This window comes from Molossus molossus, unplaced genomic scaffold (genome assembly GCF_014108415.1).
Source record: "Molossus molossus isolate mMolMol1 unplaced genomic scaffold, mMolMol1.p scaffold_m16_p_13, whole genome shotgun sequence".
In the NCBI taxonomy this organism is placed as follows: domain Eukaryota; kingdom Metazoa; phylum Chordata; class Mammalia; order Chiroptera; family Molossidae; genus Molossus; species Molossus molossus.
In genome coordinates, this window is record NW_023425348.1 from 10,384,439 (window position 1) to 10,410,364 (window position 25,926).

At 44.0% G+C, this 25,926-nt stretch overlaps 1 protein-coding gene across 3 annotated transcripts in view; it reads left to right on the plus strand.

Annotated features, from left to right (window-relative positions):
• Window positions 1–1,008: 1,008 nt before the first annotated feature.
• The window catches only part of PAFAH1B2 (platelet activating factor acetylhydrolase 1b catalytic subunit 2), a 28,641-nt gene continuing 3,723 nt past the window's right edge, over window positions 1,009–25,926 (plus strand). The window contains exons 1-6 of one of the 3 annotated variants that reach the window (XM_036257906.1): window positions 5,429–5,584; window positions 7,459–7,539; window positions 8,710–8,797; window positions 19,994–20,083; window positions 20,869–20,985; window positions 22,641–22,763. In XM_036257906.1, the coding sequence (XP_036113799.1) occupies window positions 8,717–8,797; window positions 19,994–20,083; window positions 20,869–20,985; window positions 22,641–22,763 (411 nt within the window). In that variant the 5' untranslated portion in view covers window positions 5,429–5,584; window positions 7,459–7,539; window positions 8,710–8,716. Of the gene's footprint in view, window positions 1,126–5,428; window positions 5,585–7,458; window positions 7,540–8,709; window positions 8,798–19,993; window positions 20,084–20,868; window positions 20,986–22,640; window positions 22,764–25,926 lie in introns of those variants that run through there. The other 2 variants (XM_036257907.1, XM_036257905.1) reach the window with 2 other exon arrangements.

A 25,926-nucleotide genomic window follows, 5' to 3' on the forward strand; every position in this document is an offset into this window, starting at 1 on the left:
ACCAAGAGGTCACTGGTTTGATTCCTGGTCGGGGCACATGCCCAGGTTGTGGGCCCAATCCCCATTGGGGAGCATGCAGGAGGCAGCCAATTGATGTTCTCTCCCATTGATGTTTCTATCTCTCCTTCCCCCTTCCTCTCTCTCTAAAATCAATAAAGAAAAAAAAAAAAATGTAGTACCACTGGACCAGCACAGGTGATCCGAAAAAATAACTTGATATATCTTGAATATATCAACCCTCCCGGGTTTTGATAGTATTCTTAACGGGTCTTGTCAGCAAGATCAAATCCCGCGATCGTTTTCCGAGCGCGGGCAGGCTCTCCTGGATCCCTCCTGGATCCCACGCACAGGTGTGAAGGAATCCCTTGCATCCTTAAAGGGCCAGCTCCCAGCGCTGCTCCACCAGCCCCTCCTCTCACCCTTAGCGGACCCCGCGTTTCTGTATCATTGCAGAAATCCTTTCCCGTGTCGACTTTGCATCTGCACGTCTTCCCCTAGCCGGGTGGGTCATTAGGGAAAGGCTGTGGCTCGCCACGCCCCTGGGGCAGCCCCGCACCCACGCATTCATCGCAGGAGCGGAACTGCACGCGTGGGCGCAGGGGCTCGCGCCTCCCCCGGGCCTCAGTCCCCGCCCCCCCCCGCAGCGGCCCGGTCCGGCCCGGCCGGCTGGAGGAGGAAGGCGGTCGGCGGGCTGCGCGGGGAATGGCGTCAGCGTGAGGTCACGCCGCATTGTCCCGAGTGTCATCTCCACTCCGCGGTGACATTAACGAGGACTGCGGGACGCGGCTGGCGGGAGGACGGGCCCACGTCGCGCAGTCCGCAAGCAGCAGGAGGGCCGGCCCCCGGACAAAGCGGGGAGCCCCGCGGGCCGCGGCAGGGCGCCCGCAGCGAGCGCCAGCCAGAGGGAACGTGCGCGGCGCCGAGCCGCCCGCGGCCGGGCAGGACGGGGCGGGACTTCCGGGAGCCAGCGGCCTGAGTGGCGGGGGAACCGGAAGTGGGGGCGCTGCTGCTGGAGCTCTGGCCCGAGGAGGGACGCGCCGGAGTGGGGCCGCCGGGACTGAGCGAGCGACAGCCGCGCCGCCGCAGACGCCGCAGCCACTTGGGCCTGCTCGGACCCTTGCCTGAGTGAGTGCACTCGGCGTCGCGGGGCGCCGGTGCCTTCGGGGCGGGCGCTGGAAGGGGCTGCGGTTTGTTATTGTGAGAGGCCCGCGACCTCCCCTCCCCCACCCAGCGGGCCCTTCCCCCCGCCGCCCCTGGGGTGGCCTCGCGCGCGCGCTGTCGTCGATTCCCCGCCGCCGTCGCTGTCCCCCGACCCCCGGCCCCTCGCCCGCCTCCCCACCCCCAAACCTGCCGATTCTCCTTAGCCGCTGGCCGCGCGCTGCGCCCCGCCTGTCCGCGCGGAGGAACCCCGTGGCGGGGCGCCCCGCCCTCGCGGCCGCCCCCCGCCCAGGCCTCCGCGCAGCCCCGCGCCCCGGCCCGCGGCCGCCCCGCCCGCACCGTTTGCAGCAGGTCTGCGTCCCGGCTCAGCTGTTGCTCTCCCCCCATCCCCGGCGTCGCACCCCGACTCCCTCCCCGGCCTCTGCCGGAGCCGCCTCCACGCGGGTCCAGGACAGTTAGCTACTCTGTTGCGTTTTGCTTGGGCACCTTCTCCTCCCCGTTTTTTGTTGGAAAAAATCTCAACGCTTGACAACTTCTCCATTTATTCCTCTAATCTATTTTAAAAAGGCAGAGGCTGTTACGACCCAACATATGGTTTCTTAGAGGGCTTTCCAGCCCGACGCTTCAGGTTGGAGATGGAGCCGGCGAGACTGATGTGCCCGAGGTCTGCCAGCTCGTTAAGCCGACCAGTGGCGGGTTTTCTTGGGCGCTTTTTACCGGCTACATGTCCGTTGACCAGATCGGCGCCTCTGGCCTACATACAGGGTTGTGATATGCTTGTTGCTTGGTGACTCACTGTTCTGCTTTCCATAGCTCCCACCGTCCCAGCGTCGCCTTCCGTACGTTACAGACAAACCTTAAGAAAACCAAACTCTTGAAATGTGGCCTCTTTATAGAGTTTACCCATAGAGAAAGGGAAGACCACCTGGCCCTAAGACCTCATTTTGTACAACTTTAATTGGGGGAGTGGAGAAGGAGGAAGGAGAAAGTACAGAGGATGATTATCTTCTCTGAACTTTTTAAAAAATAATTTTTTCTTTATTGATTTTATTTTTTTAATCCTCACCCGAGGACATGTTTCCATTTTTTTGTTCAGATAGAGTGGGAGGGGGAGAGAGAGAGAGAGAAACATAGACGTGAAAGGGACACATCGAGTGGTTGCCACCCCCACGACCCAACCAGGGCCGGGGACAAACTGCAACCAAGGTACGTGCCCTTAGCGGGAACTGAACCCGGGTCTCTCTGGTCCACAGGCCGACGCTCTAACCGCTGAGCCAAACCGACCAGGGCTTTATTGATTTTAGAGAGAGGAAGGGAGAGAGAGAGAGAAACATTGATGAAAGAGAATATTGATTGGCTGCCTCCTGCATGTCCCCGCTGGGGATTTGGCCCAAACCTGGGCATGTGCCCTGACCTGGAATCGAACTGGCAACCTCTTGGTGCATGGCTCGATGCTCAACCACTGAGCTATACCAGCCAGGCTCCCCTGAACTTTTGAGTAGCCTTTTTTGCCTTGGATATGCCTGTGTATTTAGATTCTTCTCCTGGGCACATTGTTCTGATATAAAGGTTGCTTCCTTGTTGGGGAGCAGGGGAGGAGGAGGAAATCATTGCTTTAATTTGTTGGCTTGGGCATTTGATATAAATTATGGATGGGCTGGTGAGGCAGGGTATTCAGGATGCAGCCTGCCTTCCCCTGCAGAATAATCTTGCCAACTAGCTGCCTCTGCAACAAAAGGTCGAGTCTAAAGTCAGAGTGGAAACATTCAGAATCTTTTCATTCTTAGCGTGGCTTTCCCCCTCCATCTGTTTCCTGGTTCAACTACAGAAACATCCAGCTCAGCTTGAGAATTGATCGCTCTCTGTTGGAACAGGTTTCTGACTAGACCCACTGCACTGTGCAGTATGGAAATTCTGGAGTTATGCTGTCATAGTCCAAGTTAGGTAGAGAAAATAGACAATGCAGGAAAATTGGATAGTGCTGTGCAAGCCTCCTCCTCGTCTTCCCAGAAAACTTCGTTTGATGAACAATAAAGCTTCCCTGGTAGAGACTTTCCTGGTCAGTGAACAAAACTTGTATTCTTCAGGTCTGATCTCCGTGAGGCTGGGTTTTCTAGCTGAACCTGCTGCTTGTGATCTCAGACGTTAATGCTGCACAGGGGAGATTATTGTGAATCAGTAAAGTGAAGTGGGAGTCAGATCCCTCCCGGGGTGTGTTGATTGATTGTTGGTGTGTTATTGATTATAGCTTGACCACCATGTTACAGTATTGCTCTCTACCTGAGAGAGAAACCCAAGATCACTCAGATTTTTTTGTGACCTATCACAGGCTGTTCTTTAGATAGCTCTTTAGTAATTCTTCATTTTTATTGGAAAGAATACAACAGTTTATTTTATCTAACTCCCAAATTGTTTGGATCTTTTAAATGCATAGTCCCTTAGGTGGTACATTTCCATCCTGGTTCTTAAAAAGGAGATTGCATGGGTTTGTGGCTGTTTTTCTTTTACTCCTCACCCAAGGATATTTTCCCATTGATTTTCAGATAGGGAGGGAGGGAGGGAGGGAGGGAGAGAAACATTGATGTGCGACTGGTTGTCTCCTACATGACCGCAACCCAGGCCCGGGATCGACCTGCAACTGAGGTACATGCCCTTGACTGGAATCAAACCCACGACTCTTTGATCCGAGGGCTGACACTCCAACCGCTGAGCCAAACCTGCCAGGGCTGTGGCTATTTTTCTTTACCTGCTGTTTAAAAATGTTACCATGTCCGGCTGGCGTGGCTCAGTGGTTGAGCATTGATCCATGCACCAAGAAGTCGCTGGTTTGATTCCTGGTCAGGACATATGCCCAGGTTGTGGGCCCAATCCCCAGTGGGGGCCATGCAGGAGGCCGCCAATTGATGTTCTCTCTCATCGATGTTTCTATCTCGTTCTCCCTCTACCTTCTTCTCTTTCTAAAATCAATAAAGGGAAAAATAAATAAATTAATAAAATAAAATAAAAATGTTACCAAACTATAGGCATCTGTAAAACTGAAAGCGACTTTCTATTGTAAGATTTTGATTTGTCAAAATAATACAGAATCCAAGTGTCTGAAGATACAGAGAAACAAGTTTTTGTTCAGATACTTCGCCCTTGTAGAGAAAGAAGAAAGGTGACCTTGTATTCATAAAAAAACAGACTAGCTAATTGGAAATATTATGTGATCTTCTCAGTTCTACCTGCCTGGTAGCCTCCAACAACTGACATTTTGTTTCTCGGTTCCTCTGTTCATGCAGCTTTTTTATTTTACCCATGAAAATGTTTAGGACCAAGATGAAAGTATTTTGCTGAGGGTATCAGGATGCCATTAAATTGGGGTAGTAATAATAGAAGATATAAGTTAATTGACTTAGTACGTTAGAATTTGTCATTGTTCTATGTACTGTTTTCTAATGTCCTTTGCTCAAGTGTAGTAGGCTTTTGAGGTGTATCACCCAGAGTTTAAATCCCAGCTCTCCCTGTCATGGAGTTTCCTAAATCTGAGGTTTAGTTTTTATTTGAATAACAACGCCCCTAGCACTGTATCTTGTAAATAATAAGTTCCTACCAAATCTTAATTGTAATTTTTTAGATTAGTGGTTTACCTGTTGGAGGAACTCTGAAAGTCCATGTCTGTAAAATGAGTCCTAGATCTAAATAGATGTTACAGTTTACATAGACCATTGGTCTTGAGAGTAGAGGATGTGCCTCCCCTGGCATGCAGAAGATGATGCGTTGTAATACAGGGGACAATTTAGAACTTTTTTCATGTATAAAAGGGAAAAATAAACCTTATTAATATGTATATGTTATAATATGTAGGTTAGCAATATAATTATCAGTAATTCACATATTTGACTTCTAAATAAATGCACATGTTAGGGTGCATTTTAAATATATTCTAAAACAAAAAATGTTTGAACCCCACTAATGTGGACTAATCTTTACTCACATGCTTTCCTGTTAGGTGTTAACCTGGCCTCTTTGGGTCTCTGTTGGAGGAATCTACCTTGAGAGACAGGCCATGTCATTTTGTAGTCATATTTGTTAGAAGTCTGACTTACTCTGGCCCGTTTTCATCTTTGGAGACGTGCAGAATAAGCCTAATAGCCTTTCCTAGCAATCTCTGAACACCTGACAGCTGTTTACACCCTGTGTCTTCTATTCCCCAGCCAGTTTTTCTATAGATATCCAGTTTCTACATACCCATTTTTTAAACTATTCAGTTTTTCAAATTTCTCACCATCTTGGCTCCTTTCCTCTAGACACTCTCCAGTTGTCAGAATTGCAAGTTTTTCAACAAAATCTGAACGTGGTATCCTAAGAACTGAAATCAGCTTAAGGGCCTGCCTGCTCGGCCGTAAGCAGTGAGGGGTGGATTTGAATGCGTATTGTTATGGAGGTACTTCATATTGACAGTTTGTCACTCTTGCTCTATAAACAATCCCCAGTAAAATAGTTTCATTCTTTTTTTTTTTTTTAATCCTCACTCAATATTTTTCCTTTTTTTTTATCCTCACCCAAGGACATTTTTTGCATTTACCTTCAGATAGAGCGGGAGGGAGAGGGGGTGGAGAGAGAGAGAGAAACATCAGTGTGAGAGAGACACATCGACTGATTGCCACTCACATAACCCCAATGGGTTCGGGGACAAACTGCAACCAAGGTACGTGCCCTTAGCGGGAACCGAACCCGGGTCTCTGGACCGCAGGCGGACGCGCTAACTGATGAGCCAAACCGGCCAGGGCCCCAGTAAAAGAGTTTCAATTATATAATAGCGAGAGTAGGACAGACTCTTTTTCTCCAGTGGTGCTGCCTAAGTTAACTTTTGCCTCAAAATACCTGTTAAGTGTTTCCCCAGGTGGGAAAATAGAACAAACTAATGAAATGGTTAGGTTTCTAAACCTATTTTAAAAATCAGGAAATAGACCTTTTCAGTTAGTGAGTGGAAAGTGGAGCTGTTTCCTCGGGTTCAATCCCAGTCAAGGGCACGTATCTGGGTTGCAGGTTTGATCCCCAACCCCAGTAGGAGCCCATGCGAGAGTCAACCAGTCGATGTCCCCACCTCCCCCACGTCCACTCTTATCTAAAAATCAATGGAAAAATATCCCTCTGGTGAGGATTAACAAAAAAAAAGAAAAGAAAATGGAGCTGTTTGTTGTTACATTTCTTTACATTATGTGTCCAGTTTTGAAATCCATAAGATGGGAAGACTTGGTTGCCCTTTGTCTGTCTTAAGGCCAATAGAGCTTTTGATTAGCAGGGAAGAAAAGTACTTTTTAAATTAAAACTATTATTAGACATTATGTCATATTTAACCTGAATAGCCAGGCTTAAATCTAAAATTGAACCGAGACCTAAAGACACTTTTATATAGAACCTATAGATGTTTTATGGGTTTAAAAACAAAAGCAAAAACCCAAGATTAAACCATTCTATATGGCTATTTGTTCTAATTCCTTTAATCATTTTTCTTTTTTCTTTATGCATCTTTTAATTTTCCCTACCTTTTTTAGACAGTGAAACCCCAAACAGATAACATGTATAGTCTGCGTGGAGCTATGCATATTTATCTTGTAGTTCTTCTGATTCTTGTATTTGTATATTGATGTTTTTAGTTCCGTGTAGTATTTAGATATGTCTTCTGAATGAAATGGCCCCCTTTAGGGAGTCACCATGAGTTCTTTCGTGATCAGTGGGCCAGATGTGACATTAGTGGGGTCAGACAAACCTAATTTCAATCACTCGCTGTGCAAATTACCTAAATTGACCCTCGTTTTCTTCATTTTGCACCACTTTTGTGAGGATTGGATACATAACACATATAGTCTTCATTGATAGCCGTTTTTCTCTGGTAGTTGCAAATTTTAGTAATCTAAAAAAATATATACACCGGGGTGGTGTTTTATATCTTCAGTCAGATATGGGCCTAAACCTGGGCCTAATTTTTTTAGACCTAGTATCATTTAGAACTGAGCTAATTTCGTTATATAATTAATGGTAAAACTCAGGCCTCTTTCCAAGAAAGTTTAGTTGTATTTGAGAATGGCAAAAGAAGAAAAAAAGATATGACTATGACCTTTTTTACAAGCTACAAAACCCTAGATTTTTCTCTTTTTCATCACCCTTTGCATTTGCCCAGTGCCCTTTTGGGCCTAATGTCTCTAGTATGTACTATATTCTCAGTTGTTAGTTGAAACAGTCTGGTTACTTATTTGTCTTTCTAGAATTTCTTATTTTTCTGAATTTCACTTATTTTTTCTTCTTCACTATCAGATGCCATTAATGAACTTAGTGGAGACCTGTCATAAGTCAAAATACCTAGTGAAATGTCAGGAACCAGGGCCAAAACCTGTGGTCAGTTTCATCACATGTTGTTATTGTTATTACATGTTGTTGTTGTAAAGGTTTGTCAAGAACCAGGGCCAAAGCCTGTGGTCAGTTTTATCACATGTTGTTAATTGTTATTACATGTTGTTGTTATTGTAAAGGTTTGTCAAGAACCAGGGCCAAAGCCTGTGGTCAGTTTTATCATAATATGTAGACCATGTTGTTGTTATTACGTGGTGTTGTTATTATTTTGTTATTCTTCACTAGGGATATTTTTCCATTGATTTTTATTTATTTATTTTTTTTTGAGAGAGAGTAGAAGGGAGGGAGGGAAAGGGAGGGAGAAACATCAGTGTGAGAGAGATACAGTGATACCTCGGTTCTCGAACGCCTTGACTTTCGACCAAATCGGTATTCGACCAGGAGATTCGAGAAACTTTTGTCTTGGAATCCGAACAAATATTTGGAACTCGAACTTCCGAGATGAGCCGAGTTGAGCCGAATGGCGTTCATTCGGCCCAGCGCGCCTTGCTCGCGTCATCAGTGTGAGTGCAGAGAGAGTCACGCTTTACACTGAATTTAACCTTTAGACATACTGTACACTTTTATTTCTTGTTGAGACTTATGTTTTTCTACATATTATATACAAATTAGGCCAGTAAATAGGCATTTTCTGGGGCTTGGAACGAATTAATCCAGTTTCCATGATTTCCTATTGGGTTTCATTGCTTCGGTTCTCGAACAATTTGGTTCTCGACCGTCCTCCTGGAACGAATTATGTTCGAGAACCGAGGTATCACTGGACTGGTTACATCCTGCATGACTCCGACCAGGGCCAGGGATGAACCCCACCTGAGGTGCATGCCCTTTACTGGAATTGAACCCATGACTCTCTGGTCTGGACACACTCTAACTGCTGAGCCAACTGGAGCAGATTTTTTTTAATGTAATGCACTGTTCCTAAATGATATTCATACCTGCCTGGAAGTTTAGTGATGATAGACATTTATGGACTTAAGCAGTTGTGTCTTGGAATTCATCTCTGCTGAAAATGAAGTTCAGTTGTTTGTTTCTATGCAAAACCACAACAAAACTTAAACTATTGTTTAAAGCCGTGGCATGTAATATTTAAGTAAATGGTAACACATAAATATCCCTGGTAAGGAATGAAACGTGACACAGACGTTGTTTCCTCAGGTGTAGAATGAGCCAAGGAGACGCAAACCCAGCAGCCATTCCACATGCAGCGGAGGACGTCCAAGGAGATGACAGATGGATGTCTCAGGTAAGAGGGTGCACGCGGCTGTTCGCGCGAGGCGCCACCTCCGTGTCCGAGTGCCTTTGACCAAAGCTGCAGCACGCTGTTTGTAATGGTCAACAGTAGTTTATTACTGTAAATAAAACCTTACATTAGACAACTCATGCCTAATCCTATCTGATGTTGGAACTGAGGAGTATTTTGAAAGCATGGTAATTGCTCTCTGTTAATTTTAAGACATAACAATGTCTACAGTATTCTTTTTGTAAGTGTTTAAACGTCTTTTGAAGTCATTTCAAAATTATACAGATTTTTAAAAAATAACTCCCTTGCATCTAGTCTTGCCAGTTAACATTTTGCCATATCTACCTAATTACTGTATCTGTATCTATTTGTATATATACTCAAAATACTGTTTGTTCTGAACCATTTGAGAATAAGTTGCAGTCATCATGCCCCTTCACTCTTAACTATTTCATTGTTTTCCAAGAAAAATGACATTTTCTTACATAACTACAGTATAGCTATTAAGATCAGGAAATTTAACACTGATATTATACATGACCTAATCTCAAAACCATATGCAGACTTATCCAGTTGTCCCAATAATGTTCCTTAGATCCATTTTCTTCCCAGTCTGGAATCATACATTGCATTTATTTGTTGTATCTCTTTATTCTTTTTAATGTGAAACATTTCATAGACTTTGTATTTCATTAAATTGACAGTTTATAATAGTATATGCTGTTCATTTTTTGTTTTATTTTGTTACTCCTCACTCAAGGATTTTTTTCCATTAATTTTTAGATAGACTGGTAGACAGGGACAGGGACAGGGAGCGAGAAAAAGAGAAAATGTGAGTGAGACACATCAATCAGTTGTCTCCTGCACAACCTCTACTGGGGTTGGAGATCAAGCCTGCAACCCAGGTACATGCCCTTGACTGGGAACCAAACCTGTGAACCATTGGTCCTTGGGCTGATGCTCTAACCGCTGAGCCAAACCAGCCACGGCAGGCCATTCATTTTGTAGAGTTCCTCAGTTTTGAGTTTATCTCTTTTCCTCATAGTCAAGATTCAGAAGATGCATTTTCAGCAGACATGTCAATGAAGTGATATCGTCAAAGCATCACATGGGCACATGATGTTGGTTTGTGTCATTGGTAAATACACTACGTCCTCACTTGTTATCATCAATAGGGTCTGTGACTTTAAGCAAAATGGTGGCTAAAGAAACCAATTTTACTATAGGCTAATAGATGTAAACAAGAGTTAAGTTACTACAGCGTCTCATTAACATGACAAAACAACATTGAAAGAAGTGATGTTATTCCAGGACCTGCTGTATTAACTTCGATCACTTGGTTAAGATGGTGTTGGCCACCCTGGCCAGTTTGGCTCAGCGGTTAGCGGGTCGACCCATGGACCAGAGATCCCAGGTTCAGTTCCCGCTAAGGGCACGTACCTCGATTGGGGTCGTGTGGGTGGCAGCCACTCGATGTGTCTCTCTCACATCGATGTTTCTCTCTTCCTCCCCGCTCTATTTGAAGATGAATGCAAAGAAAATGTCCTCGGGTGAGGATTTAAAAAAAAAGCAGTGTTGGCCTAAACCAATTCTTATATATTTACTTTTTTAAAATTCTCACTTGAGGATATTTTTCCATTTATCTCCAGACACAGTGGGAGGGAGGGAGAAAGAGAGAGAGAAACATTGATGCGAGAGAGACACATTAAGTGGTTGCCTCCGCACTACCCCGACCGGGGCTGGGGACTAAACTGCAACCCAGCACATGCCCTTGACTGGAACGGAACCTGCCACTCTTTGGTGTTCAGGCCGACGTGACGCTCTACCGCCGAGCCAAACCGGCCAGGACCCATTTCTTATTGTCCACAGTATAGACCTGTGGGTTCTTATTCAGTGGGTTGTAAACCATTGTAATTTTGAAGCTCAAGTCGCCCTGGGTTAGCAGATGGGAACGCTGTCAGCTGGCCCCTTTGTCTTCTCCGTGTCCCGTTGTTTTCTTTAGCACTTTATTTTCTTCAGTATTTTTAGCTTCCTTTTAATAAACTGTTATCACTTAATAGTAACTATATTTAACTTTTGTATGTTTCCGACCATATTACCTCTTTGAAATAACAAGTCTCCATGACTTTACGTTCTCGGAATTTTATGTTTTAGTATTTAATGATTCTGTTTATACTCTTTATTTATTTATCCTCACCCGAGGACATTTTTCAATATTTTGTTCAGATACAGTGGGAGGGAGAGAGAAACATCCACGTGAAAGGGACACATCAAGTGGCTGCCACCCGTACAACCCATCCAGGGCCGGGGACAAACTGCAACCAAGGTACGCACCATTAGTGGGAACCGAACCCGGGTCTCTCCGGACCGCAGGCCGATGCTTAACCGCTGAGCCAAACCAGGCAGGGCCTGTTTATACTCTTTATAGTTGTGTAGCATTCTCCCTGTTTTTCTTCCCAGGCTTAAAAAGCCAGTGTATCAACCAGTTTATTCTGAGTGGTAGTTAGGTTGTTTTTTTTTCCTCACCCGAGGACATTTTCCCAATTTTTGTACAGATAGAGTGGGAGGGAGAGAGAAACATCGACGTGAAAGGGACACATCGAGTGGCTGCCACCCACACGACCAACCAGGGCAGGGGACAAACTGCAACCGAAGTACGTGCCCTTAGCGGGAACCGAACCCGGGTCTCTCCGGACCGCAGGCGGACGCTCTAACCGCTGAGCCAAACCGGCCAGGGCGGTAGTTAGGTTTTTCCCAGCTGTTCTTACATGGATCAACTACTTGATTATTCTTAATTAATCTTCCTCATTTGTTTATATCTTTAAAAATATTATGAAATATTTTGAGCATCAGTATATTTGCCACACACACTAAAAAAATAAAACATTGCTAAAACAATTACTATTCCCTGTGTACCCCTTACCCAGCATATGTCTTTCTCTTCTCTGCCTCTCCACCCCCAAAACATTATCCTAAATTTGGTTTTATTATTTTTTTCATGTATTTACATACTACTTATATGTAATCTTTTTGTGATGAGCACATTATAGTGTATACAGTTGTCAGATTATAATGTTGTATACCTGGAACTTATATACTATTATTAACCAATGTTACCTCAATAAACTTTTTAAAAAAAATCCTTACCCAAGGATATTTTTCCATTTATCTTCAGATAGAGAGGGAGTTGTGGGGGAGAAAGAGAAAGAAACATTGATGTGAGGGAGACACTTTGACCGTTTGCCTCCCACATGACCCTGACTAGGGCCGGGGACCAAACTGCAACCCAGGCACGTGCCCTTGACCAGGAATTGAACCCATGACACTCTGTTGTGTGCTGATGTTCTAATCATTGAGCAAAACTGACCAGGGCAAGAAATACCATATATTGTTTTTTTAAATGTTTATTGCCTTGGCTGGTTTGGCTTAGCAATTAGAACATTGGCCTGCAAATCAAACAGTCGTGGGTTGGATTCTGGTTAAGGGCATGTACTTGGGTTGCAGGTTCAAGCCTGAGCCCCGGAAGGGTCATGCGAGAGGCAATCAACTGATGTCTCTCTCACATTAGTGTTTTTCTCTCTCTCTCTCCCTCTCTCCTCCCTCCTTCCCACTGTATCAAAAAATCAGTGGAAAAATATCTTCAAATGAGGCTTAAAAATACACACACACACACACAGTGTTTCTTGCATTTTTTTCTTCTTTGATTTAAAGAGGAAGGGAGAGGGAGGGGGAGATGGAGACATTGATGAGGGACAACATCAATTGTCCGCCTCCTGCATGCCTCCCACTGGGGATTGGGCCCACAACCTGGGCACGTGCCCTGACCAGGAATTGAACCGGTGACCTCTTGGTGCGTGCGTTGAGCCACACCAGCTATGCTCTTGCATGTTTTAAAACTTTATGTAAATAGTATCTTTTGGAATGTATTTTTATATAATAGATATCAATATTAAAATAAAAAAGAACTTAATATAGTATGGAAGGACTAACTTCACTAAACATTAAGATGTACACACAGGCCCAGGCTGGTGTGGCACAGTTGGCTGCACGTTGTCCCTGCACCAAAAGGTCACTGGTTTGATTCCAGGTGGGCACACGGCTGGGCTGTGGGCTCGATCCCCAGTCGGGGGTGTGCAGGAGGCGGCTGATCCATGTTTCACTCTTGCATCGATGTTTCTCTCTAAAAATTAATAAAATATTTTAAAAATAAAATAAAATAGCCCTGGCTGGTTTGGCTCAGCGGTTAGAGCGTCGGCCTGCGGTCCTCAGAGACCCGGGTTCGGTTCCCGCTAAGGGCACGTACCTCGGTTGCAGTTTGTCCCCGGCCCTGGTTGGGTTGTGTGGGTGGCAGCCACTCGATGTGTCCCTTCACATCGATGTTTCTCTCTCTCTCTCTGTTCCTCTCTCTCCCTCCCACTCTGTCTGAACAGAAAATGGAAAAATGTCCTCAGGTGAGGATAAAAAAAATAAAATATATACCCAGAATTGGTTTTTAAATATAGTTCTCTAGTGAGAGAAACGGGCTCCTTGGAGAAATGATTGATCTATGGCTGGAACAAAGAAAGACAGAGATGAACCTGAAGCATCGTGTAGTGTGAGAAAGCAAGGAGGTGCTCAAACTAAAGGGGAAATGGGTGGCGGGGACGTCGCTGCGCGATGTGTCCTCAGCGCGTCACGGAGAAGACGCGCTTCTGGTTTGTCTCCTTGATGATATTAATTTGGACTACTGAGAGTCCGTTTGCGCCCTGGCCGATGTGCTCAGCGGTTAGAGCGTCGGCCTGTGGACCGGAGAGTCCCGGGTTCGGTTCCCGCTAAGGGCATGTACCTCTGTTGCAGTTTGTCCCTGGCCCCAGTTGGGGCCGTGTGGGTGGCAACCAGTCGATGTGTCTCTCTCACCTCGATGTGTCTCTCTCTTCCTCCCATTCTCCCTCCTGCTCTATCTGAAGGTAAATGCAAAAAAAAAAGTCATTTTGAGCTCTGGCTTGTTTGGCTCAGGAGTTGGAGTGTCGGCCCACAGACCAATGAGTCTCAGGTTTGATTCCGGTCAAGGGCACCTACCTTGGTTGCGGTTCGTCCCAGCCCTAGTCAGGGTTGTGCGGGAGGCAACCAGTCTATGTGTGTCTCTCACATTGATGTTTTTCTCGCTCTCCCTCCCACTCTATCTGAAGATAATTGGAAAACTATCCCCACGTGAGGATTTAAAAAAAAAAAAAAGTAAATTTGACAGAGCACCCAAAATACAGAGTTGGAAAATTTGAGCAACATAATAAATGATGATACTGGTTTATAACTCAAAAAATAAAATAAATATTTATGAATTCCATTTTGCTGTAAATAAATGATTGGATAAATAAATAAGTAGGAGAGGAGGGATATATCTTCCTTACAGAATAATTTTAATAAGAAAAGAAAATTATGATTAGAACACCATAGTAATAGTTACTTGTAGACAAGATTCATTGATAAATACTGAAATAAGTGGACCAAGGAGGAACAGTGTATTTGCCCAGCCTCAAAGTATTTCCCTGTGAATTAGCTTTGGTGGTTTTCGTATACCACCACACATCTTTTTTTTTTTTTATCCTCACCTGAAGACATTTTTCCATTTTTTGTTCAGATAGAGTGGGAGGGGGGAGAGAGAGAGAGAGAAACATCGATGTGAAAGTGACACATTAAGTGGCTACCACCTGCACAGCCCAACCAGGGCCGAGGACAAATGCAACCGAGGTACGTGCCCTTAGCTGGAACCGAACCCAGGTCTCTCTGGACCGCAGGCTGAAGCTCTTAACCACTGAGCCAAACCGGCCAGGGCCGACCACACATCTTTTGATACCCTTCTCTCCAACAGGTGGAGCTTAATTCCCCCACTTTTAATATGGGCTGGGTTTAATGTCTCGCTTCTAATGTAAAGAAAAATAACCTTAGCCCTGGCCGGTTTGGCTCAGCGGTTAGAGCATCGGCCTGCGGTCCGGAGAGACCCCGGTTCGATTCCCACTAGGGGCATGTACTTCGGTTGCAGTTTGTCCCCGGCCCTGGTTGGTCGTGCAGGTGGCGACCACTCGATGTGACCCTTTCACATCGATGTTTCTCTTTCTCTCTTTCTCTCTTCCTCTCTCTCTCTCCCTCCCACTCTATCTGTATAAGAAATGGAAAAATGTCCTCGGGTGAGGATTAAAAAAATAAATAAATAAAAAATAACTTTATAGTGGAAAACTGTAGAAAACACCACCTTAACCTAGTTATTGATGTTAATATCACTAGTAATAAGTCATATCGGTATCATGTGTCCCCTGATAAAGCAAGGACACATCACTTCCTTGGTAGTCTTCCAGAAGAGTCCATAACCTCAGTCTGTTCATGAGAAAACATCAGACAATCCCACACTGAGGGACATTGTCCAGAACACCTGACCACAACATGTCAAGGTCATAAAAGATAAGGAAAGACCAAGACACTGTCCTGTATTGGAAGAGACTGAGGAGACTAAATGCAACATGATATCCTGGTCTAGCTCTGGGAACGGATAAACGACATTAGTGGGAAAAGTGGTGAGATTTCAATAAACTATTTTAGTTGATGGTGTTTAGCAATCTTAGTTTTTTTTTTTAAAGAAGTTTGTTTTAAAAAATATGTTATTGATTTTTAGAGAGAGAGGAAGGTAGAAGGGGAGAGAGAAACATCATTGAGAGAGAAACATCTATCAGCTGCCTCCTGCACACCCCCTACTGGGGATTAAGCCTGCAAATGGGACATGTGCCCTGACCGGGAATCGACCCACGGACCTCTTAGTGCATGAGTCGACGCTGAACCACTAAGCCACACCAGGCCTTAATTTTTTAGTTTTGACAAATGTGCCATGCTTATTTGTGTAAGATGCTGGAAGAAGCTAAGTGGAGGATAGGTGGCAATACTCAACTATCTTTGCAACTCTTTTGTTGATCGAAAATTACTTTGAAAAACATTAAAAGAAAAATAATCATGATTAAAACAAATATTCAAGCCCTGGCCGGTTTGGCTCAGCAGTTAGAGCATCAGCCTGCAGTCCAGAGAGACCTGGGTTCGGTTTCCGCTAAGGGCACGTATCTCGGTTGCAGTTTGACCCCGGCCCTGGTTGGGTTGTGCGGGTGGCAACCACTCGATGTGTCCCTTTTACGTCGATGTTTCTCTCTCTCTTCCTCTCTCTCCCTCCCACTCTATCTGAACAAAAAATGGAAAAGTGTCCTCGGGTGAGGATAAAAAAAATAATAATAAAATAAAACAAATATTCAAGTTATAGTCAATACTGCCCTTCAAGTATTGCCAAAGTAGTAAACCCTAATGTAGACTTACCTACCATATGTCAGGAAATACTCAAACAGGTTCACCACCACCACAAGAATGTAAACATCACAATCCAGGCTGTAGGTCGAACAATTACATTCCTTAAAAATAAGTTTGGGGGCCCTGGCCTGTTTGGCTCAGCGGTTAGAACGTCGGCCTGCGGAATGAAGGGTTGCAGGTTCGATTACAGTCAAGGGCACATACCTGGGTTGCAGGTTCGATTTGCAGCCCTGGTCCGGTTTGCGTGAGAGACATCCGATGTATCTGTCTCTCTCACATCCATGTTTCTCTTTCTCCCTCTCTCTCCCGCCCTTCCTCCCTTCCACTCTATCTAAAAAAAGTCAGTGGAAAAATATCCTTGGATGAGGATAAAAAAATAATACTAAGTTTAGGAGATGGTGACAGAGGGAGGAGAAAGCTGTAGATTAAAAGGGATTTAAGAGACAAATTCACCCGCTTGGTGTGGCTCAGTGGTTGACTGTCGACCCATGCACCAAGAGGTCGCCAGTTCGATTCCTGGTCAAGGCACATGCCCAGTTTGTGGGCCTGGTCCCCAGTGGAGGGGATGTGCAGGAGGCAGTCAGTCCATGTTCTCTCTCATCGATATTTCTCTCTCTCCCTCTCCATTCCTCTCTCTCTAAAAATCAATAAAGAAAAAAAGAGAGAAACTGGGTCCTGGTTTTGAAGAAGTCTGTAAAACAATTTTGTGACGTTGAATTTGAATATATTATTTGTTAATATTAAATAATTACTATTAATTTGGAGGGATGTAGAATTTGGTATTGTGGGTATATATCTTTAAAATCTTTTAAGAGTCACACACTGAAATATTTCTACACGAAACCCTGTATCCTTGGTTTGTTTCAAAGTAATCAGGATGGCGAGGCAGTGGTTAGGGGAGTGACGGGAGTAGTACTGGCGTAAGTTAGATGACTGCTGTAGCTGGTGCCGGACGTGGAGGTTCTTTGTGTTCTCTCTACTTTTGCATATGTTTGATATTTTCCATAACGAAAGGTTTTTAAGGGTGATAGTGAAAGACTTGACTGTAGATAAACTTAATATAAATCATATCAAAACATTAACCAGAAAAAGAAGACTCAGCAGATTGAGGAAACTATTTGCAGTAAACATTACAGCTGAAGCATTGATACTTTTTATTACAATATCAATAAAAATGTCCTTAAGGCACCACTAGATAAGTATCTCAGTAAACAAGACAGAAGTGTTTGCTTTTTGTTTCCAGAGGGTATAGATTAAAACAATGGGGAAAGAATGGAGGGAGGGGGAGAGAGAAACCTTAATATCCAGTGCAGGTTCAAGTCCAGTAAAAACAGTTTTGATACATTGCTGGAGTCATTATAGATATATAGCTTTTTTGTTAAGAATTTGGAAATATATCCAAGATCTATGAAAATGTTAATCCCCTTTGACTTAAGAATTCCCACAATATAACAAATAAAATGTGTGTACATTACTTTATCACAGTAAATAAGAGGCTACTGCCAAGTCTGTCCATAGGAAAAGAGCTTTTATTTTTTATTATTATTTTTTTTTTATATCATCCTCACCCGAGGACATTTTTCCATTCTTTGTTCAGAGAGAGGAACAGAGAGAGAGAGAGAGAAACATCGATGTGAAAGGGACACATCGAGTGGTCGCCACCCGCACAACCAACCAGGGCCGGGGATAAACTGCAACCGAGGTACATGCCCTTAGCGGGAACCGAACCCGGGTCTCTCCGGACCGCAGGCCGATGCTCTAACTGCTGAGCCAAACCGGCCAGGGCGGAAAAGAGCTTTTAAAAAATGGTGTTGCCCTGGCTGGTTTGGCTCAGCAGTTAGAGCATCGGCCTGTGGTCCGGAGAGACCCGGGTTTGGTTCCCGCTAAGGGCATGTACCTCGGTTGCAGTTTGTCCATGGCCTTGGTTGGGCTGTGCGGGTGGCAGCCACTCGATGTGTCCCTTTCACATCGATGTTTTTCTCTCTCCCTCCCACTCTTATCTGAACAAAAAATGGAAAAATGTCCTCGGGTGAGTATAAAAAAAAAATGGTGTCAGTAGGTGCATTTAGTAGGCTATTATGTGGCCTTTAAAAATTATGGTTTTAGTTGGTTGGAGTGTTGTCCTGTACATTGCAAGGTTGCAGGTTTGATCCCTGGTCAAGGCAGGTATGGGAGGCAACCAGTGGATGTTTCTCTCTCCCCTTTCCTTTCTACAAAATCAATTAAAAATTATATCTTCAGGGCGAGGATTAAAAGAAATAAAATAACAATCTTCTTTTTAAAAAAAAATTATGGTTCTGAGAATCACATAGCTATGTAGAAAAATACTTTTAGTATATTGTCAAGTGCTGTTATATTGGCTGCTGTTTATTGAGTGCCTACGGGGTGCCAGCCAAAGGCCGGGTGCTCTCCTACAACTCTCCTCTTCACAACCGAAACAGTTGCTGGCGGATGTGGAAAATAAGAGTCAGTTTGTAGTTGCTTATAGTCACTGGACAAGAAGCTAGAATCGAACCTAGGTTGTCCTGCCCTCACAGCCTGCTGTGCCAGGAGAAGGTGCACATGATCACATAATGACTCTTGACCCCAGCAGAGCCCGGCTGCAGGGCAGCTGGCTCTGTGCCTGGCACGTGCAGGGACCGCCCTGAACCGACGCTGCCTGCTCACTCACTGACTCAGGTCTTGTTCTGGCTCGTCATGCCCTTCAGTTCAAAACACTTATTGAACAGTAGAATTTTAAAAAATATATTCACACAAGACGGACGTGAGAGAAAAGAAAAATCTATCCCAAATCCTGTCACCCTAAGAGGGAAGCTGTTTTAATAAATTGTCAGATTATTTCCAGAAGTATTTTTGCATTTCCACCTGTAGCAAACGAATGTCTCGGGTTCAGCACAGCTCAGCTGCCACTGGTATTGTCAGCAGATACACTTAAACAGTGCCTCTGCCTTGATGGGGGTAGTCGAAGGTGGTCTGAGAAAGAGAAACGGCATTCAGACCTTTCCCTAGAACTGGGTTTGAGACCTGTCGCCTGAAGCATCGTGAAGATTGTTTCAGGGATGAATATAAAAGTATGAAGCATTGTGGGGCAAAACACATTTTAGAAAGTGTCTTAAGCCTTTAGAGCAAAGAGAAGCATTCCAGGACTGGGGTCCCACCGCTTGTGAGCTTGGATTAGACTCAGAGGCTTGAGTCCTAGTTTGCCAGTGTCTCATATTTGCAAGTAACACACTTTCAAAGGCATATTAAAAATATTCAAATAAATTACATGCTCTTGATTGGATAGATAGAAATCCAACTCTTGGGACAATTGGAGAGATTGAATATGGACTGAATATTAGATGTTATGGGATTACTGTTCATTTTCTTAGATGTGATCATAGTTTTGTGGTTTTATAGGAGACTGTCCTTACACTTGGGAGATGCATGCTGAAATATTTAAAGGTGAAGAATCACAATGTTTGCAGTTACCTTCTTCAAATGGTTCAGCAAACACACATACAGATAAAACAAATATGGGAAAATGTTATTGATTATAGGTAGAAGATGTACAGGTGTTCATTGTATTAATTCAACTTTTCTGAAATTTTCTTTTAAAAGCTTGAGGAAAATAAATTTTTAGAAAACAAGTTAAATGTATTTTTTAAATTTTGGTTTCAGTAAAATTGCGGTTTTCTTGAGCATATGAGAATGACAGATATAGTAAGGATAAAGTCCCAGCAGTTTGCTACCGATCAAGAGGAATCAGCTTTAGGGACAGGCCAAACAGGATGCTTAAACAACAGAGTAACTGGTTGGACAACTGTTCTATCTAGGCCAAGAAGTCTCATGGGGAAAGAAATAGCCAGTTTCTGATTTTTTTTTCTTTCTTCAAACCAGCACAACAGATTTGTCCTGGACTGCAAAGACAAAGAGCCTGAGGTGCTGTTTGTGGGGGACTCCATGGTGCAGTTAATGCAGCAGTACGAGGTAAAGTGGGAGTCGGGATGGCGTGGCTCCTAACGCAGACGTGTTCATCACGAGCGGACTTGCATTCTGGCTGACCCTGTAGACATACTAATAACACTTTGGAAGCGCTCTGCTCAGGTGCGAGGTGTCGGACGTACCTGGTGGAGTCCTTCGTGCCACTAGGCGTAATGAGACCAAAGAAAGGTAGCGTTCCTTACAACCAAACTTCTTTTTGCCTTGGCTTCTAAGAAGCTTCACATTACATATATTAAATTTGTCCTAGTCATGATTTTCAGTTCTTATTTGTGTTTTACTATTTTCTTGTTTGTATTTGCTCATTTATGTTTGTCTTAGTCATGATTCTCAATTCTGACTGTTTGTGTTTTACCATCTTCTTACTTTATGTATTTTTGTAGTGAGCTGTTCCAAAAATTGTTTAAGGTTAGGCTGTCTTCCAAGGGCCATTGAAAAGAAAGATAGCTTTGTTTCTTTCTGGCTCCTGCTGTCTAAATGTCTCCATCTTGTGTCTACTGCACCCTGTCCCTTCGGATGGCTGCGTAAAGGGAAGGGAGAGTTTATTGAGCTGGTAACTTCGTTGTAGACGTAGCTCCCTCTTAAGGGCAACAGGTGGAGCTGTGACTCCTTTCCTGAGTCAGGCGGACGCTGCGGGAAGAGCTGCGCACGCGGCCCGGGCTGTGCAGTGCGGAGCGGAAGTGTGACTCCGCAGGCCTCACAACACGTGGCAACTGAGGGGCTTTACTTCCCACTGAAGTTAGCTTAAATAAATCAAGTGTTTCTCTTTTTAGATTTGGCGAGAGCTTTTTTCCCCGCTCCATGCCCTGAACTTTGGAATTGGAGGAGATACAACAAGACATGTTTTGTGGAGGCTAAAGAATGGAGAACTGGAGAACATTAAACCTAAGGTGAAGTGAAACTTTTTTTTTTTCTAATCCTCACCCGAGAATATTTTTCTGTTTATCATCAGACAGAGTGGGAGAGAGGGAGAGAAACATCCGTGTGAGAAGACACGTCGCTGGTTGCCTCCTGCACAGCCTGACCAGGGCTGGGGACGACTGCACCCGGGGTGCGTGCCCTTGGCGGAATCTTACCCGAGACTCTGGTCTGCAGGCCGACGCTCTACTGCTGAGCCAAACTGGCCCGGGCAACAGTTTTTATTTTTTTTAAATATGTTTGTATTGATTTTTTTAGAGAGAGAAAGTAACATCAATGTGAGAGAGATACATCCATCAGCTGCCTCCTGCACTCACCCCCCCCGGAGATCAAGCCCACAGCCCGGGCATGTGCCCTGACCGGGAGTCCAACCGGGACCTCTCACTCAGTCCATGGGACGACGCTCAGTCCACTGAGCCACACCAGCTGGGCAGAAACTTATGTTTTAAAGGATATCGTTAATCTTAAGTCTTTTTCAGATAGTTAAATTGTCTGAAACTGGTAGTAGAAATGTTGCTTCTATGAAGCATTATTTCACTGTTCTTTGGTTCATGCCCCATTAAGATAAATGATATTTTCTTTGCTTATACTTATGGAGGACTCATTCAACAACTTTCATGCCACAAGTATGTGCTAAGCAGCTACTATGTACCAGGCATTGCTTCTTGAATGGTATTTGTAATTGTTGTAATTATCTTCATCAGCTGTAGGGAGAGGTTTGTTGCTAATGAGGTATGTGATTCGATGACCCTGACACAGTAAGAGGGGTAAACTTGGTCAGCGGTGGGCCGTGGGGGCAGGGCTAGGACTCACTTCAGGAAGGACTTTGGATCTGTTGACCCATATCAACAGATTGGTAATCAAAGTCTCCATGGTCTTCTGAATAAAATTGGAAGCAATTGTGAACAAAGGTTTATCATAAACGTGTACCTAGTACTTTATCACATTATAAACATCCTGCTTTTTTTTTTCAACCCCAAATGAAGAAAAAGACAAAGCTGAGCCACTGATAACAACTGCTTCAGTTTTATTTCTCTTGCCTTTCTAATAGAAAACTCATCCCTGTTCCTCTCTCTTGTGATAGGGTGGGAAATTGCCTTGATGTATATAGTGAGATGTGTGTCTCTAGGCGACAGCCATGTCGTAAAATTATTTTGTTAAAGAGAAGAACTTACTAAAACTTGGTCCAGCTTCCACCCCACGACCTTCCTTGAGTGCAGCCATGTCCTTACACCTGTGGCGCTCCCTTGGCTCTTTGGAACTTCTAGTCGGGACTTTGGGATACAGGGAGCAGATATTTCCCCAGGTTTTTTAGATTTCACTTCTGGTTTTTATTTGTTGGTTTGTTTTTGAAATGGACCAGTTTTATTTTTATTGAACTTTTTAGTTTTCTGTGTAGTTTCTGGATGTTAAGAGTGGCTTCCAGCTCTGTGGTGAGGAAGAATTTCTCTTGTTCTAGTAAAGTTCTACCACGTAAGTGTTCATCTCTGCAGGTTTATCCCAACATATGAGATGTAAATTCGTGTTTTAAGGTGTATGCTCAGTTGAAGTTACTCAATAGCATTTGAGACATTCCTTTATTTCTGGGTATTTATCATTCTCCCTTTTTTTCCTCCCTGAATCATAGGTCATTGTTGTCTGGGTAGGAACAAACAACCATGAAAACACGGCAGAAGAAGTGGCAGGTGGAATCGAGGCCATCGTACAACTTATCAACACGAGGCAGCCACAGGCCAAAATCATCGTACTGGTATGTGGTCTGGGGTGGGGACCTTGATGCCACTAGGTCAGGTGCGGAATCTTAGAAACGTGATGTTCGTGAATATAAAGAATCTTTGGGTGGAAGCAGTTTGTGATACTCCTGCAAAACTCTTTTCTGATGCATTCCATTGTCTTACTGGTCTCATCATTTCCCAGACCAGCTGAGAGTCATCTTCTAACTACTCATCCTTGGTTAGAAGTGGAAATCCTCTTTGTTGTCTCAGTAGCCTTTTTTTTTTTTTTTTTTACCGTTTTCTGATAATTTTTAAAACTGCATATGAGACTTGTCCTAGTCCTGAGTTTTGTTTTAATTAGACATGAGTTTGGATCAGCTTAGATGTGGTGTGTTCTGCTCCACTGCTCATATGTTAGAAGTGGTGTCTTCATTGGAATCTCTGGATTCTCTAACACATCAGAGATCCTGTCATCAAGAAAATGAATACTTTATAGTCTTAACCTTAACAGAAAGTGCTGCCCTTTGTAGAGTTAATGCAGTAAGTCTTCATAGTCTCGGAGATAAGCGTCTGTTTTAGTGTACAGATTTACCTGTAGACAGCCTTAGCCCGCTAGAAATCTGTGTGTGAGCAAAATCTGATATGTGTTCAGTCTTAATGAAATAGTGTTAATACAGGCATTTACTCAAACATGTGAGGATTACTATGTACAAAGTACAGGGTAAGTCCTGCACTCACAAAACTGGGAAGACATAGTTCCTCTCGAGGAGCTCAGGCTAGTGGGTGCACACAGCAGTGCAGAGAGTTACTGTGCTACATGCTGGTGGGAGTAAGGAGGGAGCGTGTACTGCAGACATAAACTGGGAAGACATAGTCCCTCTCGAGGAGCTCAGGCTAGTGGGTGCACACAGCAGTGCAGAGTTACTGTGCTACATGCTGGTGGGAGTAAGGAGGGAACGTGTACTGCAGACATAAACTGGGAAGACATAGTCCCTCTCGAGGAGCTCAGGCTAGTGGGTGCACACAGCAGTGCAGAGTTACTGTGCTACATGCTGGTGGGAGTAAGGAGGGAACGTGTACTGCAGACATAAAAGTTGATGTCTGAGTTTAGTTTTAAAGAATTACTTGGTCTCCAGGCAAACGGGGATAGGAAGGAATAGAAGGCATTATAGAGGAAAAATGTGAAACGATCTCAGGTTATTCATATGTGTGTCTGTTGGGTGAGTGACGAGAGTGCTAGAAGAACTTCAGGGCTGTCATTGAAAAGTTTGAGACTGGGATTGTTGGGAGAAAGAGGCCACAGCCAGGTCACGTGGGAATTTGTATGCCATGTGAAGAGTTCGTATGTTACCTTACAGGTGCTGGGGAGCCAGGTCTTAAAAAACTTTTTGTGTGTGTGTGACTTTTAATTTAATCTATTTATGTATATCTTGCCTTATTCCAGAAAGGATAACTCTTGTGGTTAAGAGTGCACATCTGAGGTACAGTGCCTGGTACATAGTAGCTGCTTAGGACATATTTGTTGCATGAAAAGTTGTTGGATGAGCCCCCCATCAATACTCTTTGTTTCACCAGACTTTTCAGTTTGATACACAGTGGTTCTGCCTACAGCAGTGACCTAACCAGTCAGCCCCATGAGGGAGCGATTTACATAGTGGAATTAACCATGTAACTGTTCTGAGAACCGTGTGAAAACAATTTATGATGTATTTAAGTGAAAATTTGGAATACTAAACAACATGTATATTTTATTTAGAATTACTTAAAAGTATATATGCAGTTGGAAAAGGCAACAATTAAAATAGTTATATGATAAAGGAATTAGGAGCATAATATTTTTTTGGTTTTTTGTTTCAACATAATAATTTAGCAGTTACTAATGATTTTAGGGGAAAAGTCCCACGGCATATCCTTGATACTCACGTATGAAGGGGGGAAAATAGCCCTGGCCGGTTTGGCTCAGCAGCTGCGGTAGGAGTGTCAGCCTGCAGACCAGAGAGTCCCTGGTTTGGTTCCTGCTAGGGGCATGTACCAAAAAAAAAAAAAAAAGGGGAAATATATGTAAATAAATAGCTACTTTTCTCATTCTTGCTTGAAAATTCCAATAGGACACAATGGAATACTGTGCAGCTATAAGAAAGAAAGATCTCTTATCCTTTGAGAACACATGGAGCGACCTGGAAAGTATTATCCGAAGTGAAACAAGCCAAGCAAAAAAAGACAAATACCTTATGATCTCACTTATTTGTGGAATATAATGAACATAACAGTCTGAGGAATAGGGTAGACCCAGAGACATGGAAGTGGGGTACAGATTGACAACCTCAAAAGAGGGGGTGGTAGGGGGAGGGAAGAGATGTACCACAGAACTTATATGCATGTACGCATAACCAATGGACATGGACAACAAAGCCGGGGACGGGGCGGGGGGGGATGGGGAGGAGGGTGTCAATGGGGTAAAAAAGGAGAAACATCTGTAACAAAAGTAAATTTAAAAGAAAAGAAAATTCCAATAGGTATGGTGCCCTGTTCTTGAGGCTTAATCATTCTTTATGGCTTTCTTTGACTGCTGTGGTATTTGAAAGTCAGAACGAAGTATGTGTTTATTATCCATTGGCCATCCTTCCTGGTTGCTCATGGTCTCAGCTGGACTTTGCTTGGAACGTTAGCTCTGAGAGCCCCGGCTCCTCCTCTTTGCCAACTGTTAGATGCACGGTCTATACATTTAACAGTCGCCTGTAAACTAGGCTTAGGGTAACCTCGTCTGTGACTTCGTTTTTATTTTGGGGGGGGAGGAGAGAAACATCAATATGAGAGCGAAACATTGATCTGCTGCCTCCTGCACACCCCCTACTAGGGATTGAGCTCCAAATCCCGGCATGTGCCCTGACCTGGAATCAAACCAGCAACCTTTCAGTGCGTGGGAAGACGCCCAGCCAGCTGAGCCACACTGGCCAGGGCTCATCTGTGGCATTTTGAGGTGCTTAACAAGGATAGAAGAGGATGGACTAGGGTAGCAGAGTCATAATTCTCTTTTGGAACTGACTATACAATCACACAATAAATTGGTAATCAAGGCCCCAACATTTTGCTGAAAACATTTTATTTATTTATTTTTTATCCTCACCTGAGGACATTTTTTCATTTTTTTTGTTCAGATACAGTGGGAGGGAGGGAGAGAGAAAAACATCGATGTGA